Below are 18,090 nucleotides of genomic sequence, written 5' to 3'. Positions count from 1 at the left end.
GGATGGTGCATGGGTGTGTGTGTGTTGCTTTGTGGCACTCGGCGAGGCGCATTTTCAAACCCATCTCCAGCCACCTCAGATGAGCCGGGGATTATAGAGTGACCCTCGATGCCTCTGTCTTATTGGTCTGGCCGGGGTGCATTAGGCTGCCGTAACCAGCCATCCCACCATCCCTCTGTAATGCACTATACCTGCTGACATCTCCAGTCTCCTTATCAATCAAACCATCAGTTTTTATTTATATCGCGCCAAATCGAAGCACAAGTTCATCAAGAAAGACCATGGAGGCCCAACATAAACCGCCAATTAGCAAAAGCCTGTTGACAGCATGAGGAAATACTTACATTTCACGAGTGGAAAAAAACAGACTACCATCAGCCCAGTGAGACAGATCTGTGTACGTTATGAAGTCAAATTAACCTCAAAAATCAAACTACCACAAACAAGTCTCCAGTTGAATGCCACCTTTTTAATTGGGCACCTTCAATCCCAAGCAATTTGGAGGTGTTGTTATCCCAATTATTACTCAAATTATTTTAGAAGTCATTGTGTTAACCTGAAGTCGTCTGTGTCCTTATTTCTTTCAGGCTTAAAGATGCAGTGGACCCCCGAGCACAGCCAGTGGGCCGAACAGCACTTCGACATCTCCTCCACCACGCGCTCGCCAGCTCACAAGGCCGAGGCGTACAGGGCGGTGCCCGGCCACCTACAGCGCTCCGCCACCTACCAGTACGCCTGGGCCAATGACGACATCTCAGCCCTTACCGCCTCCAACCTGTTGAAGAAGTATGCCGAGAAGTACTCCGGCATTCTCGAGATGCCGGGCGCTTACTCCGAGGGGCCAGGAGTGATGAATGGACGGAAAGGTGAATCAGAACCTTGGCAGGATGGCGTCTATCCCATGAGCTGTATCCCAGAGGGGGTGTCTATCAGAAAAGGTGGGGTGGCAGCAGCTTCAGAGGTGGTGTCTGGCATGTGCAGCTCCCCGGGCTTGGCTTCTAGCACCCTGAGCGAACCCAGCTATTCCAGCAGCAGCTGTGGGAGCCACGCCGCCACCGCGCTCCACACCTCCTCCATGCCCTCTCAGGAATACGGCCCCGCATACAGCGGCTCCTACCTGCACAGTAGTTACAGCTCCCAGTCTGCCCCCACCCCGGCACTTCCTTCCCCCCTGCACAGCTCTGGGCTCCTGCAGCCGCCCCCTCCGCCGCCCTCCCACCCCACTTTAGTCCCAGCTTACAATGGAGGCTCCCCTAACTTGTCTAGTTATAATTACCCCCCAGCAGGCTACCCAGCTCAGAGCTCAGTAGGGCCAGGGTACAGCCCTGGGGGGGCGCCCCCTCCTTCCTCATACCTCCCCTCAGGCATTGCTGCACCTACACCTCTTCCCCCTCCTTCTACTTTACCTGGATACCCATACCAGAGCCACAACCTGACCCCGATTGCCCCCACTCCTCTCAACAGTAGCTCCTCTAATTCACTGAAGAGGAAAGCCTTCTACATGACGGGCCAAGGAGAGATTGACTCTTATGGTAACTTCGGCTATGGCCAGGCTCGGAGCGCGTCTGAGAGCCCCATGTACAGGATAGCAGACAGCAGCAGTACAAACGGAGGCTCCAACAGTGCCAGTGGTGGTGGATTTGACCGAAGTGCAGAAAAGTCATCCTTACCGTTTAATCCTCAGAAGTCCTCGATGTCGTCAGAGCAGCAGCAGAGGAAGTACAGCAGCCAGGCAACAGGTGGACCAATGACTCCGCCAACGTATGTTTCCTCCACCCTGGGGAGTTCTCGCTCTGCAGATTCTCTTGTCAACTTCACCTCCCCCTCCCTCAGTGAGCAAGGTGCTGAGGACCACCGCCTTCACATCCCCCACTCAGCACCAGGGCCTACCTCCGCCTCATCCAATCCCTCCTCCAGGCCTGCTGAAGAGCAGCTGAAAACCAGTGACCCTCACCTCCTCGACATGGTTACCTCTGAAATTGTTCAGCAAGGCCCCCCAGTGGATTGGTGTGACATCGCAGGACTTGAACTTGCCAAGGCAACCCTTAAGGAGGAGGTCCTTTGGCCAATTCTGCGCCCAGACATGTTCAGCAGTTTAGGACCAGCTCCACGGTGTGTGTTGCTCTTTGGACCCAGGGGCAGTGGCAGAACTTTGCTGGGACGCTGCTTGGCAAGCCAACTGGGAGCACCGTTCCTCCAGCTCAGTGGTTCCACGTTGGCCACTAAGTGGCTGGCGGACGGAGAAAAGATTTTAAGAGCTTCATTCCTGGTGGCCCGCTGTCGGCAGCCCTCAGTACTGTTCATAAGTGAGGTGGACATGCTGCTGTCAGCCCACCTCAGCGAAGAGAGTCCCATCAACCGCCTGAAGGGGGAGCTACTTTCCCAGCTGGACTCTCTTCTCATGGGCTCGGGTGAGGATGGGAGCAACCAAGTGTTGGTGGTTTGTTCCACAAGCAGACCCCAGGACATGGACGAAGGGCTGCGCAGGTACTTTTCTCGTAGGGTGCTCGTGCCCCTGCCGGACAGCACAGCCCGGCACCAGATCGTGAGCCAGCTCCTGGCTCAATCTCAGCACAAATACTGCTTGAGCGAGGAGGAGCTGGCGCTGCTGGTCCAGCGTACCGAGGGTTTCTCTGGACTGGACCTGGCCAGATTCTGCCAGGAGGCCCTGGTTGGTCTGTTACACGCCTCTGCACAGGGCATGGACATGACGGGTATGATGCCCAGGGGACAGGTCAGGCCACTTACCTACCAGGACTTTGAGAGTGTCTTTTGTAAATTCCAAGCCAGTATATCGCAGAAAGAGATTGACACATACACTGAGTGGAACAAAATGTTCGGCTGCAGCCAGTGAAAGGAAGGATTCCGCCCTTGAGAAAAAGAGGCATCCACATTTCCTCCCCTCAGGGCAGAAGCATTGTGCTGGAGGGAAAGGCACACAGAAGGCCAACACAAGCCCACAGAGTTCTCACAAGCAGGGTTTAGATGCACCAAGAGAGACCTGGTTTTGATGAGACAACTGGCAGTTTTGCAGTTAATGAGCAAGAGTTTTAATTTGAATTCTTGACACTCCGGAAAGCCAGGCGTTGTTTACACATTGCAAGCAAGTTGGCTTCAGAAGAGACGCCCCAGTGTCTGTGTATATATCTTTATGTTCTTGTTCTTGAGATTTAGTTGGCTATCCAAGTGCCTGAAGTGGTGCTTTCTGAGTTTCTTTCTTTTATTTGCCTCACAATCTACATTCATGGCATGAGCTGACGATTATTAAGAGCTTTAAAACTTCAACGGTGAGTCTGAAAAACAGAGATTGACAGAAGCCATAGGCGGTGGTCAATCAGTCTTTATTGTCTTGCTTAGAGCAGTAATCCATCAGGGTGGCAGTAGTCTGGGCCCTGACTCACACTCATCTCTTCTGATCCTTTGTCTGCAAAGCAAACAAACGTAACAAACAAAACTCAGGAAAGCGTTTGTGAATTGTATAGTACCTCAAGATACCTTGACAAAAAGCACTAAGATCTGAGGGGGGAATCCGAGGTGGTTTGGCAGTTTAGTTAAACAGTGTTAGGTGTTCCTCAGCTGGCTAGGATAAACAGCAAAGAGGTGACAATGAATGTAATAGATATGTTCTGGAGTGATGGAACATAATCAACAGTGAGACTAAAAAACATGATTTCCTTTTCCTCACAGCAGGTGTGTTACTCACCTGTTTGTACTTGACCAATCCTGAAGCTTGTTTCCATAGCTCTTTAAAAAAATGTTAAACCACGTTGCCCTGCTTTGTCGTTTGGGGGGTTTTCACAGGCGGACAGGTGTAGGGTGGTGGGAGTTGTGTATTTATTAAAACAACATAATCATTGTTTGTATTATGCGATCGAGGCTTCGTGGTCAGGCTGCATGGTGGCTTCATCCGTTTGTCGGCTAACTTTTGCGCTAACTTGTGATACTGTGGAGTGAGGGAGACGTGTCCTCTGAGATGATGCACTGAAACACCACCAAAAAATTCTAATGAACTGTTACGGCGTCCAAGAATTGATCAATCTTATGGGAAACATCTAGTCTTCTTTATTACCAAGAGTTAAATGTGAGGCTAACTGGCTACATGCTAATGCTAGTGCCAAGAAACTGTTGAATGCTAAGGGGAACATGCTAGTTCTCTTTCTTGCCAAGAGTAAAATGTTAAGCTAATCTAACTAATGTTACAAAATTACAAGAAACACGCTAGTTTTCTTCCCACCAACAGTTAAACATGGAGCAAACTGGCTTTAAGTTAATGCTAGCACTAAAGAAAGCTATAACAAAGCTATAGGAGGTATGCTAGCTTCTGTCTAACTACGCCTTATTGTGAGCTAGCCACTATCTAATGCTACTAGCTGGCTAGCTTCACTTGATAATGAATTAGAAAGGAGCAATGACAAGGCCAAAAAAAAAGAGACAAAATGTATCAAAGTTTGCCGTTAAGCTAACAGGCGTCTTGCTATAGGCTAGTTTTAAACCAACAAGGTTTAGCTGTGTCAATTTTTTTATGATATTATTTAATTTTTGAGGTAATTTACTCGCTAGCTAGCTTTCCTAGTGTTAAAATATCAAATTGAGACTGTTAACTTGGTTTGGCGTGGCTTAGCTTTGCTTAGCTAGCATACTAGGGACATTAAACAGTAAAACCAATAGATGGCTGTGTTAAAAGTGAACAAACCCAGGTATATACATTGTTATATGTGTATATGATTATAAATTGTTGAGTTATATGACATCAGAAGTGTTAAAAGAGACATTTGAGCATTTTATTAGCAGTTCTAAATCTAATCTCACTCTTGGCATTAAAGTAAAACGGCACATTTCCTAAAATGTTGGACTTTCCTTTGAAATCAGTGACATCAAAGACATACTTCTCTTTGTTTGGGAAGTAAACATTGGACTTCCCGTTTATTGTTTAGTATACAGCAGCTGGTTTTCATAACAGGCTTCACAACTTGTAAACAACATAGGGTTGTTCATGGTGTTACCTGTATTTGAACTGGAGTAGCTGCAGAACAGGATACAACTCCTGTAATTTAAATTAGGTAAGGTCATTGACCCCGTACATCTTAACATCTATAATTATTACACAAGTGGAAAGAGAAAAATCAGGAGTAAATCACTGTTTGGTGCAGGTCACAGGTCATTTGATGATAGTAATTCTAACTGATGGACGCCTCTTAGTGTTGTTATGAATACTGTCCAACCAAATCTGAGACAAAGTTAACACAAGTGACTATAAGACGAGTTCTAATCAAAATATTGATTACAGTCATGATCAAACTAATCAAATCCAAACCCACGTCAGTATTTTTCCAGTTTTATTTTTCACAGGCGGCACAAAGCACCTCATCCAAACACATCTGGATACTTCAGCCAACTGAGAAGCTTTGAAACCCAATAGAGGAATTTTGGCATTATTCTTGAAGGTCCCTCTTCCCTAAAGGTTACCTTGTGTTACATTGGAATGTATTTTTTGTCTCCTCCTCCTCGTCACTCTGTAAGACGCTCTCTTTAAGCACTACCGTTGTGACATAGGAAGATAGCTTAATGTACGTGTTTTTTTCAGATGTATCATTGGCAGCGCTTGATTTGTCTCGTCTGATATTAACCCTGAAGGAGATTTCATTCGCCACTTCCTGTCTTATTGTTTTATTAGGAGTTCGGAGCTACACTCTGTACGCTCAGGCCCAGCTCTGTGTTGCTATCTCTGATCTGAGCGCCATCAGTGCAGCACCTGATGTGGAAGGAGGGAGGAGGGAGGAGGGAGTGGGGGGGTGGAGAAAGTTCTGCTGAGCGTCAGCAAAATTGACGGAAAGGAAAGGAAAGACAGCCAGGCAGCGTGGCGGCAGCACAAGGGGAAAGCAGAGTGGTCCGTCAGAAAAACCACCCTCAAAACAATCTGTACCAGAATTCCTTCTGTCAGCAAATCCTCTGGAGAGAGAGTCCCCTTAGACAGAAAAACCTACTAATGCACTTCAGAGCACACATCAACAGCACAGGCGTTTCTCTCTCTCCACAGCCGACGAACAAACGACTTGAAACACACCGGTCAATGCTACGCTTGTTTGTTGCGTGTTCTGTGGTCCTTCTTTTGTGTCTCGACCTCTTTTCTTTTTTTTTCTACATGGTGTTTGATTCTAGCTTTCTTTTCTTTTCTGGGAACCTTTCTTTAAATGGACGCTTGAGTTCCTCTTTAAAGCATTTCTACCTCATGGCTACAAAACACACGTGGTATTTGATTTTACGTCTTTCCAAATGTCAGACATTTGTGAAAAATGCATTGAAAAAAAAATCACAAAAAAAAGAAGAAAAAAAAAACAGAAGAAGAAGAAGAAAGAAGGAGGAGGAGAGTAACACCATGACGTTTTGCGCAGTCTACCTCAGATGACTGTACTTAAAACATTTAGCTGATGGTGCAACCACAGGCTGCAGCATAGCCTATAGTGTGTGTGTCTCTGTCACTGTGTCAGGTCAGAGCTATAGGCGAAACACACACACACACACACACACACACACACACACACACACACACACACACCTGCTAACACTGACATCAAAAACACACTCACAAGCGTTTGTGAGGACGGAACAGTTGGGGTCGCCTTTAAGGTGACCCGGAAATGTATAATCCAATACATTTGCTTTAATCTTTTGTGAACTACTGTGGTTGTGCGCGTGTGAATGTGTATATATGTGGGCACACTCTTCTTTTTTTTATTTAGTGTGTTGAATTTTATAAATTGTTAGTATATATAACACACTTGCACAACTTTAAACCAGAGTGTAACGTGTTTCTGTTGTACATACCTATACATACAATACAAAATGCACCACTTGTTTATATGTGTGAATATGTTGCCATACTTGCAGTCAACTTAAATGTATTTTCATGTAATCTTAGGTACAAGCAGCAACAAACGATTCATTAAAGACATTTTCTTGGGAGATTATATCTGTATATGTTGTATTTTTTTTAAAAACGCCACATTAAGACTTTGAGGGATGAATAAAAATAACAATTTATTTATGAGGAGATCGGGAAAATAAATGTATTGTCCTGCCAAAAAATAGCCCAGCTGAAAAATCGCCTTAATGAGCCTTGAGTTAGTCACCCTTGTGTGCAATTATAAAACCATCCGTGTAGCGCAGGAACCCGGCGCCATCGCTTCTCTCATTAAAATGTAACAATTCATTTCTCTTGCTGTGGTAAGAGTGGCAAGACCAAAAAACATTAAAGCATTAATTATCTTCCTCCATCACAAAGAATTCGGATTATGTGAGTGCTCTTAATGAAAATGATGTGCATTTGCCCACTACACTACACCGCCAAGGTATCATTATATAGCTGGTGGCGAGGTGTGGGAAGCTGCTGTATAGCCTCTATAATTATCCGTGGAAACTCGAACGCTTCACGAGAGGTCGGAGGTCACCGAGGGCCGCTGTTTTCTTTATTTCCCCACTTTGAAACACGCCGTAACCATGATCAGAAATAATTTGTGACACATGCTTTTCCTCCAGACGTAAATACAGTGATTTTCTTACAGACTTCAAATTTATAAGACAGACAGAGAAAGAGATTTGATTGTTTTACTCCCCTTTTTTTTATTTGCTCTAAGCTCCCTCAATACAGCTGAAGAAGTCTGGTCTGTAAATAACTTAGTCACTGCATTGTGGATGGAGTCTGCTTACCCCAGCAGGAAAAGTTACACATGAAATAGTCCCAACAAACTGTTTTGTAGTTTGTTTTAATGAACAATACTCAGTGAGTGAGCTTGAGCCTGATTTTTTTAAGCTTTATTGGAATTTAAATACTCTTATTGTTTAGAAACATACCATCAGAAATAAGTTGTTATGCATTTTCCCAGCTTTAAATATCCCAAGTCAAAGATTTGATCATTTACTCCCCTATTTTTTTGCTCTAAGCTTCATTACTACTGCTCGTTTGTGAATAACCTGTACTCACTCCTCTGGAGGTGTTCTAGGCTTGTCTGAGCAATATTCATATAGTGTGATATGCAGATCTTTCAACCTATAGTAGATGGCGTCAAAAAAGAGATTTGATTATTTCCCTCCCCCTTTATGTTGCTCTAGGCTCCATGAATACCAAAGCAGCAGGCTGGTTTGCAAATTGAAGTATTCAAAACTTTGAAGATGGTCTAGGCTGTTCTTGTACAGGAATTATTGACAAACTGACCTTAGTGTCTAAAGAGATAAGGTTGGGGCTCTGGTGGCCTGGTGGTCTAAGCGCCCCACATATGGAGGCTACAGTCCTCGTTGCAGGGGTCCCCAACTTAAAAAAATGTAAGAAAATAAAGAGATAAGGTTGAATTTATTCCCCTATGTTTTGTTCTAAGCTTCACATACTTCTGCAGCAGGTTGGTTAGTAATATACGTGTGTATATAAACTGTATACATATAGAAATTGTGCAAATGTTGATCTTACTACCCAGACAGGGAAAAGATATTTGTGAGTTGTCCTCCCCCTTTTCTTGCTCTAAGCTTAATAAGAAGTATAGCAGAGTGCTGCAGATATAACCTGTACTCACATCTCTGGAGGTGGTCTAGACTTGTCTCGGCTGCAGGAGTGATAAAAAGAAATATAAAGTTAAAGTTCTGTCCAGTAAACATAAAATGTTGTTTCTAATCCTACCAGACAGCCAGGCAGACCAGATTTGATTGTTTCACTACCTTTTCTGCTCTAGGCTTCATAAATATTGTGGCAGCATGCTGAGTAAATAACCTGTTTTCACAACACTGCACATTATGTGGTAAATATAACCAACCTGACCAGCGAGTCTCTCTCCAAATCAGGTGAAAGAACTCTTCCTGCATGAGAATGACTTAGTTTTACTGCGATACACTCCTGTACTTTAAAGCAGTGAGTGTGTGTGGGGAGGTCGGCCCATGTGTGTGCACCCCGAGGTTATCTGCCACGCCACCACTGTGTCCCCTTCACATTAAAGGGTCCTCCTACTATAAGCTTTCGCCTCACACCTCTGCTCACTCTTTGCACGACAATTAAAATATGCTAAGTGATCATTTTCCTTAAGTAGTCTTAAATGTGCAATCCATTCAAATATGAGAGGAAATTGCCCACAGCTCGCAAAAAAAAAAAACTCGAGGTGGTTGAAGAAGTAGGGGGGTAAAGAAGGAATAAATTATGCAAATAACACAAAGGACTTTACCACTTGAAAGCCTAATTTTCCTATAATCAGCACACTGTCGCCTAATATTTTTCCCCCCACCTCTTATTAAAAGTGACTGTTCTTTTGCCCATCATCAGATGGCTCTATCTGTCACTGCTCTGTGAAATGACTGCAGCCTGCCAGACTAAATGCTAAAGCATTTTGCCGGAGCTTTTAGATGATGGTTACATTCCCACACAAGTAATTATGCGTCGCAGAGTCCAGAAATAAGGTTTAATTATACAGTAATCGTCTGTGATGGACACTAGGAAGTGGTGAGTAGCGCCAGACTGCAATCCATCAATGACAAACCTCTGGCCAGTTTTAATTCCTCCTCATTTGCATCCTAACCTCCACACCAAGTTGCGCAAACGCTGTTAAATGTTAATAGGAGCTGTCTCGCCACTCAAAATGAATGCTTAAGCCATTTTTTAGTCACTTTTCATCTCTTGTCCTCTCTTTATCTACCTCTAAAACCCACTCCTTTACTTTTCCTTTTCTTTCCTGTCATCCCTCCTGCAATCTTTCCCTCCCTGCAGCCCCCTGCTCCCTCCCTCCCTCCCTCCCTTCCTTCTTTCCTCCTTCCTCGCAGGCCTCGCCGTGGAGGAGGCACAGAGCGGTCACTGATGCACTAATTGGGAGCAACACTTACAGTTTTATCTCCCCCCGCCACTAATAGCGGTCTGCACTGAAGCAACTCACCTTAGGATGAGGAATGGGTGGATGAGTTGGGGGTAGGAGGTGGCGTTGGAGGGGGGCTGGTCCAGGCCTTGAATGAGAAATTCCTCCATGCAGACCGCGGCGCAGACTCAGTGTGAGATTGGGCCCTGAAGCCATCACGGTTAATCCATATCCCGCTGGACCTCGGACTCAATTCCCTGCTTCATTAATTGAAAACGATGGCCTTTTTTTTTTTCTTTTTTTTGGTCTGAGTGAATAAAACAAGGAGCCATTTATGAAAAAAAAGCATTTTGTCTGGTTTTGTTCCTGAAGTAGCCGCAATCTCATTATGCCTCTGTGCTGCATTTCAAAAACGTGCTATCATCTTTGTCTTGATTGTCTCCCAGCGTCGGGAGAGATAAATACACACACTGCTTTGCTGTGCCGATGCCAGGACTGTTTTTCACTGAATCATTTGAAGTCTTATCAGCCTTTATGGAAATAAAGCCTTTGCCTAATAAACCGTTCCACAGGCTTTGGGAGAGTAGCATATAAACACCTTTTTTCTCCCGACAACGCCATCATTAGCGCATCTTGTTCAATGCTTTACACATAATTGGAATCAACATCTATTGTTCGTGTTCTTGACCTTCCACTTGTTTTCCAGCAGACACTCAGAAACATTGTATTACTGCTGAGAGGGAATCTTAACTAGGAGAACACATGCTAAGTGCCTTTGCTTTGTTTTATCAGGGGCACACTGCTTCACTTTGAATATAACTTGAAAACCCAAACCTACTTGATTTTAATGATAAAAACCCCAGTGTGCATTCCTACATACAATTGAAATTAATCACATAGTCTGTTTCTTATCACATGTTGATGACATCTGTCCATGCAGGACGCCAGTATGGAAAACAGACCACCACAGTGCATGAAGTAGTCCATAACTGATATTTAATAACGCCTTAGCTGCATCCATAGATGTCATGAGAGTGGAGTTATTATTCTCACTGTTTAAATGTTTTATCTTAACACACAAGGATCCTTATTTGTTACCTTAGTGAATTTATAATGCACCTAAAATAATCAATACTTTTAGATTAACAACTGATCATATAATTACTGTTAGTTCATTAATATCCCTCTTTATATGTCTTCCTCCATAGCAAATAGCTGTGTTCAGGGAAACAGCCATATGCTAACTTCCCACTAGCATGAAGTGAACAGAGCAAGTAAGCTAGCTTGTGATTGTAGTGTAAACATTAGCGGCTAAAGAGAGGAATGCGTTTCTCATGAGATGGTTGAGACCAAAACAGGACAAATAATAGTGAAAACTGTCTTTTCAATCAATGTGTTACAAAACAAGACCCCAAATGTGCGCTAATGAGCTTATGTACCTGTGTAATGTAAACAGGCTACAGCTAGCTTACATTTTTGATTAAATCAATGTATCACCATGTTGTGTTTATATCCAGTTACTCTTTAAGTGGGGAAAATTCAGCAGCTATGAGTGACAAATAGGCAACAGCTAGCTAACGTGTTTGCTAATGTCAAAAATAGCCATAAGCCACTATTAGCCACCATTAGCTACAGTTCACAATCAACCAAGCATGAGTGTAGCTCTAGCTGTTTTCATTTAACAGCTTTAAGAAACAACTGTGAACTTCCTGTGTAGAGCTATTCAGGAAAATGAGCAACTTCCTGGTGAACATGTTTTAAAATAAAGCAGCTAAAGGTAAAGATATTTGTTGAAGACCATAAAAGATCTAAATGTGAGTACTTTAGCCACCATTAGCTAAAAGTTATATTTAACCAAGCAGAATAGTAAGGACAAGGATGTTTTAAGCAGTTGGTGGAGACCAAATTGGATCTAAAAGAGATTAAAATTATGAGTGACATAGTTAGGCAAACAGGCATTAGATGGCTAGCAATGTCAACTATAGCCACTTCTGTAAGTCATAAAGAGACATCAGTATTCATCTCAGTGTCTAAAAACTCCTTACAGGAGCTTTAATATTATCTGAGGCGGTTAAATCAGTTGTAAAGCTTCATATTTTATGTTTTGTGAGCAAAATCTAAATCCTGAAAGTAAACATCCGTCAGATAAAGTGGCGTAAAACTGAAATGCTTGAGTGGAGTAAAGCACTAAAGCTGCTGTAGTGCTGGTATTTCTGTTGGAGCGTGTCCTTTCAGGCGACCTTTCCAACCCTCCAGAAATCTTCTTTCAGACAGGAAGTCAAGCAACAATGGCGCCAAAGTGAGAACTCCAAATGTGCACACACTCTGGACTTTGGTTCCATTGAGACGGAATAATGACAGAGGGGAAACTTAAGCTGAGATTTCACAAAGCGGCGGACCCGCTGAAGATGAAGATGTCACGGAGACTGAAACGACTTCACCTTTTCGCTGATGCATGGAGATCCTGTGCGGTTTACAAGAGCAGCTCTGATGCAAATCCGGCTGCTTGATTATGCTAATATATTATTATGCTAATGGCGTCCATCTTTAATAATGCATGATGTTGGCATATTGATAAAGCATTGCATTTTTTTTGTCATGCAAATTCAGTTAGAAGCCAATTAATCGTCACTTATTAGAGATTCAGCTTTGATTTGATGAGGATTGATAATTAGATATGTGATTTTAAAAATAAACCAATACTCCTCAAACTTCATTCATTCATTGCACGCCTGGGATATCCAAAAAGGTATCACTCATGATTTCAGATTCTTCAGGGAGATTTAAAGGCGCCAAAAAAAACCCATCCATCCATCGCTCGGCCCCCTCGCTAACGGGGAGTCAGACGTGACTCATCCTCTCTCTCCCGTCGCCCACCTCCCCTCAGCGAGGAAAACTTAAAACAAGCTTTCCCGGCGTCACAGGAGGGTACCTTCAGAAACACTTGCTGTGTTTGTGTGTGTGTGTGTGTGTGTGTGTGTTGTCAGATTCACAGGCACTCTGGGACGGGCTGTCGTGTTAGCGGTGAGTGGCAGACCGACCGACTGACAGGCGGCGAGGTTGTCTCGGGAGGATTCCTGCTGAGGAGGTGTCGCTGAGTGAACTATCAGGGACTGTGATGTGCATTAAGAGACCTCTGCAAATATTTTTTTTTGGAGTGTCGCCGCCGTTTTTTTTTTGTGATAAATTCATTAGCTGTCTACCTTTTCTCTCAGATCATCCCTCATCAGAGCCTTTCCTCTGTTTTGACAGTGATTGACAGCTTGAAATAACTCAAATCCTGCTTTTCCTTTTGATTGATTTTATACCTGCACATTCTGCTCCAACACCTTCATCACATCTTCATCTCTTCTACCTCTCTGCTAAGTGGAGAACCCCTCCTTTCCTGCACACTGGATCACATTTCTGTGTCATTCCTCTCACTACATTGTGTGTAACTGGACAAAAATGGAGAAATCCAATTAGCAGCCAGTCAGACTGTGTTAGCTTAGTTAAGAACACACACCTACACACACACACACGTATCACATGTGTTGCAGATGTATAAACACACACATGCAGGGAAAAGGATGGATGCACATGGAAAAATGCACACAACCACTTGCTGTTTCCACATGAGTACACTCAGTAAAGATGGGGGATGGGAGTGGAGGTAAGGACGGTGGTGGTGGTGTATGGTGGCAATCTCACCCAATCATGTGCACAGGGAATGACTTCATTAGGAGGCCTCTGCAGAAAGTCCCGTGCCCGGGAATTGCGTTTGCAGTGAGGATTGGAGGCAGGAATGAGTCCCAACCCCCCCCCCCTTCTCCTCCACCTTCGTTCGTTTTTATCTGCCGTGTGATGGAGAGATCCAAATCAACAGCTGTCAGTCAGGTGGGCCCCAGGGTGAAGGCCTCCGGCGGAGGAGAAGGTGGGGTGGGGAGGGGGCAGAGGGGGAGATCTGGTGGGAGACAGAAGAAGAGGAGGAGGAGGGGGTTGGGGTTGGAGAGGACAGGGCTCCTGACTGATGGGGTGAGTGTCAACCGTGGATTCCTCCACAGGTTCATCTCATCATCACCTGCTGCACACAGGTAGGAACATATAATCAGAAAATACAAATATATAAAGTGTCTTGGAACATATTTATCAGACTAGAAGAGAGATATTTTGAACTAAATCAAAAGATAAATGCATAAAATCATGAAAAAATGAAGTGTGTTCTTTTTTTAAGCAGTAAGCATACATACATGCAAGCCAATATAAGCATCTAAACTGAATCAAACTCCTCAGAAACACATAACCCTTTCTACCACTTCACTTTCATCTACTTCCTGGTTGTATTTTACTTTGAAATGCCTCCCTGGACCTCCTTTTAAGCACTGCAAACCCTTTCCCCTCCATTTCCTCACTGCAATGCATTCTGGGAAGCCCCACTACACAGCCAGTTAGCTAAGATACTGAGTGATTAGCTAGCTTAAAACATACTAACTGTCCACATAACAACCACAGAGACTCTCTGAGGAGTGTGGAGGAGGTTTAAAGTCAGTGTGACTTTGAAATGAACTTCTTCAAACACACCTGGGATCAAACATGTGACCAGAGAGGAGCTGCAAGTTGAGCTAAGTCACTCAGTTTGATCACTTCATGTGTTTTAAGCTCTCTGTGTCAGCTCTCCTTGTTAGCTTGAAGTACAGCTCAACAAGCTAACACAGTTATGACTTTTCAAACTTCTTCTTGCTGTAACTTTAACTTTCCCCTTCTGTTAGTCCTGTTAGTGTTTGGCCTTATTGTTCAGGCCTGTGTTGTTTCACTACCTGCTGAGTCACCTGGCTTCAGCTGTACTCACAAATGACTCTAGAAACTCTGTTTTTAAAGGTAGCATGTAAAGCTAATTTGGCTCTTTAAGACCTTAAATACAGATTTAATACTTGCAAATCTTAACCAAACAGGACCAAATCATGCTTTTGTAAATCAAGCTGGATCTGAAAATGTGTCACATATGAGTGAGAATATTAAAGACTACATTTCTAAACTTAACTCAACTCAGTTTTATTTATATAGCACCTTTTATACATAAAGACATGCAGCCCAAAGTGCTTCACAGATTAACAGAGATAGAAAACAACAATGGTAAAATCATAAAAGGCATTATTATAAATAAAATGCTTTAAAATGAAATAAATACAGTTAAATTAATAAAATAAGTGATAGTGGAAAGAAAAGTTTAAAATAAGGTAGAGTTAACAAGATCAGATTAATACAGGGAATAGATATATAAATAAATAATTAAGTAAGATAAATAAATGTTAAAGCAATGATTCAATAATAAAAATAATAATGCAGTCCAGGGCTGAAAATAAATTACTCCAAATTAAAAGCTAGATTAAAAAGGTAAGTCTTAAGTTTAATTTTAAAAACACCCAGAGAGCTCGCCACTTTAATGTCCAGAGGCAGAGAGCTCCACAGCTTAGGGGTGTAAAAACAAAAAGCTCTCTGACCAGTGCTTGTGTGAGAAACAAATATTTGCTGTTTCTTAACTATGAAATGTAAAAAAACAACTTTATTAGTGCAAATCACATGTTGGGCAACATACTTTTTAAAAGCTGTTTTATCAGTTAAATAAACAGGTGTAGACCTACTCTATCTTCAAGTTAATTTTAAATACACTATCACATTTATTCTTGTATTTAAGTCCAAATTAAAGCTCCAGTAAGGGTTTTTTAGCTGCTAATGAAACAGGCTGAAATGAATGTTGATGTCTCTTTATGAGCAACAAAAGCAAACAAGACTGTTAACAGGAAGAGATACTGTTTCTATATAGTCATTGGTGAGTCTGAATACCACTGATAGGTAGGTGTCAGATTGAGTGATGTCAGCCCTTCTTCACGTCCCCCTGCAGAGTGTTCTGTTTGACTGCTAAAAGAGTGCAGGGTGAGAAATTAGTCAGCCCAGCAGTTTAAGCATTTCCATACCCCTCAGTCATCATCCCTAACTCCTTCCTCCCCTCATTTCTCGTCTCTCTTCAGCTGTCCTGTTGGAGTTATTTGACATCACAGCAGCACCGGGAAGCAGGAAGACACTGGAGCAGCTTGACTACAGTGTGCTGAAAGGGACAAAATGGTATGTGATTAAAAATATAACAAGAATGCCTGTGAAACTGTGTTTTATAAAGGCTGGGTTAATCTAGTCCAGATCTGATAGCTCCAGGTGAAGTGGCTGTGGATCAGGACCCAGTTCCCTTAACTCAACAGCTGAATCGGACGCCAACTTAAGCGTCATAATCACTTTTTAGCGCTAAATCACAACAGAAGTCATCCTCAATGTACACAAAACATTTGTTCTTCTATAAATAGAATAGATAGAATGTACTTTATTAATCCTTGAGGGAAATTCAGAGAGACTGGGGGACAAAAAGTTCCATTCCCAAGCATATAAAACTTTCTGTAATAGGCAGAAACCTTGAGCAGGACCAGACACATTCATGTACAGCCGTCTGCCACCTGCCCCAGTCATTTAAAACGTTATTAATTCAACAGGCTCATCCATAAATGTCTCATCCCTCCATCATAACATCTTATTATGTCACTCTTCTCCTCCATAGAACTCCCATCAACAACTCGAACACCTTGTGGCGCCGTCTGCCCGGAGATGAAGCAGAGTGGAGCGGATGCAGAGAGAGAGGTGAGTGCGTCTGTGTGTGTGAGGCGGCTCGAAGGTCACTCCGGATTGAGAAGTTTGTCAAAATGTGATGACATCAGCAGTCTGCAAACTGTTATTGGCCTCTCTGAGTGTCGGCCGCGTCCGAAGCGTCTGAAATTACGAAACAAAACACACACTTGGACACACACACACACACACTGAAAACTGACTGCCACCGCTCTGCCAGAAATGATTGCCTCGGAGGTTTCTTTTTTTTTTCCTTCCCCCTTGTTCACCCATGCCTTTCCTCCTCCTCCTCCTCCTCCTCCTCCTCCCCAACAACAACACAACTCCCCCATCCCCCCGCTTCTTCCTCCCTCCTCGTTCTACTGTACAAGCTCAGATATGTGTACACTTCCAGAAAAGAAGAGAGCCTGATCTGGATTTAATGACATTAAACATGGTTTTTATGCTCAATAAGAGCCCCCGTATTATGATTGATCCGAGACGGTCAACACTTTATCTCGACACAAATGGAATCGTCTGTCACCGAGTCTATTGAGTCATCAATATCCGCTGTAGTTATTCCTCTCTTTTTTTTTTTTTTCCTCCACTCCTCCTGGATCGTTTACAGTGAGTAATCATCTGTCTGGTCGCCCGCATCTCGGGGGTTTGATCGCTTTTGAACAGCGGCGGAAAACCTGCCTGACAATCCAACAAGCCACTCACTGAAGATTGAGAGGGCCCCATTATGTCGGCTGCCTGTGGCCATATCAGAAGGCTTTTTCTTCTCCCCTTGCTCTCGCTCTCTACATAACACACAGCGGTAAATAAATCACAGCTCCGACTCTGTTTATCGATCGGCCCTGCTCCGAGCGCCTTCTCTCTTTTTTTCTCCTCCTGTTCTTCTCCGCAGGATGAATTGTTGCTTTGTGTATTGAGGAGGGCCGGACTGTCAAAACACAGAGGTGCAGTGCACAAACAGAAGACGGAGGAGAGAACAGGGATGCTCTCCGACTGCATGACCCACTGTGATGCCGCATAGTTAGCCTCGATTAGCTTGTATTAATCGAAATAATTTCAATTAGCGGCGGTGTTTGCGTGTGGTTTCCTGGAGGGGGAGGCCAGCGCCCTGCTGGGACTACTCTACTGCTGCCATTGTTTCAGGCGAGATCAATTAGTTACAGGGAAGTAATTGAACCCATTGTGGAGACTTCTTTAAGCAAGACGGCAAACGGCTCAATTAAGGGAAGCCAAAAGTGACAATATCCCTAAAAACAAGAATGAGGTTCGCTTGTAGATTAAGTGAGACTCAGATCCTGGAAGTAGACTTGGTCTCCTTGCTTCAATACGTACAGATAGAAAGTCACAGAGGAAAATATGGAGGTCCATTATGTTTGATGTATTCCAGGCTAACATAAAGCACCAATCAAAGTAATGGTAGTAGCCCACCAGCGTGACATCATAGCAGTCTTGGAGAGATCATCAGCGGTTTCCCTCATTTAAGCTGATGTTTAATTATTTAAAAATTGCCAAAAGGGGGCGCTGATGGCCTAGCAGTTTAAGTGTGCACCCCATGCACAGAAGCTATAGTCCTTGTCGCAGTAGTCGCAGGTTCGACTCCCAGCCTTGACCATTTGTTGCA

General features: G+C 43.6%; 2 protein-coding genes across 8 annotated transcripts in view; both read left to right on the top strand.

Moving 5' to 3' along the window:
- LOC117808121 (fidgetin-like) overlaps positions 1–6,968 on the top strand; it is a 35,824-nt gene extending 28,856 nt beyond the window's left edge. For both annotated transcript variants that reach the window (XM_034677651.1, XM_034677650.1), the window contains one exon: positions 588–6,968. In XM_034677651.1, the coding sequence (XP_034533542.1) occupies positions 588–2,854 (2,267 nt within the window). In that variant the 3' untranslated portion in view covers positions 2,855–6,968. The remainder of the gene's footprint in view (positions 1–587) is intronic.
- An 8,232-nt stretch (positions 6,969–15,200) lies between these two features.
- Positions 15,201–18,090, top strand: part of kcnh7 (potassium channel, voltage gated eag related subfamily H, member 7) — a 116,636-nt gene continuing 113,746 nt past the window's right edge. For all 6 annotated transcript variants that reach the window (XM_034677624.1, XM_034677625.1, XM_034677627.1 and 3 more), the window contains exons 1-2: positions 15,201–15,926; positions 16,408–16,487. The gene's annotated coding sequence lies outside the window, so the exon portion shown is untranslated. The remainder of the gene's footprint in view (positions 15,927–16,407; positions 16,488–18,090) is intronic.

The sequence above is a fragment of the Notolabrus celidotus genome, chromosome 24 (genome assembly GCF_009762535.1).
Source record: "Notolabrus celidotus isolate fNotCel1 chromosome 24, fNotCel1.pri, whole genome shotgun sequence".
Classification (NCBI taxonomy): domain Eukaryota; kingdom Metazoa; phylum Chordata; class Actinopteri; order Labriformes; family Labridae; genus Notolabrus; species Notolabrus celidotus.
The sequence above is the reverse complement of the archived record's forward strand: the minus strand, read 5'-3'. Positions and strand labels throughout refer to the sequence as shown.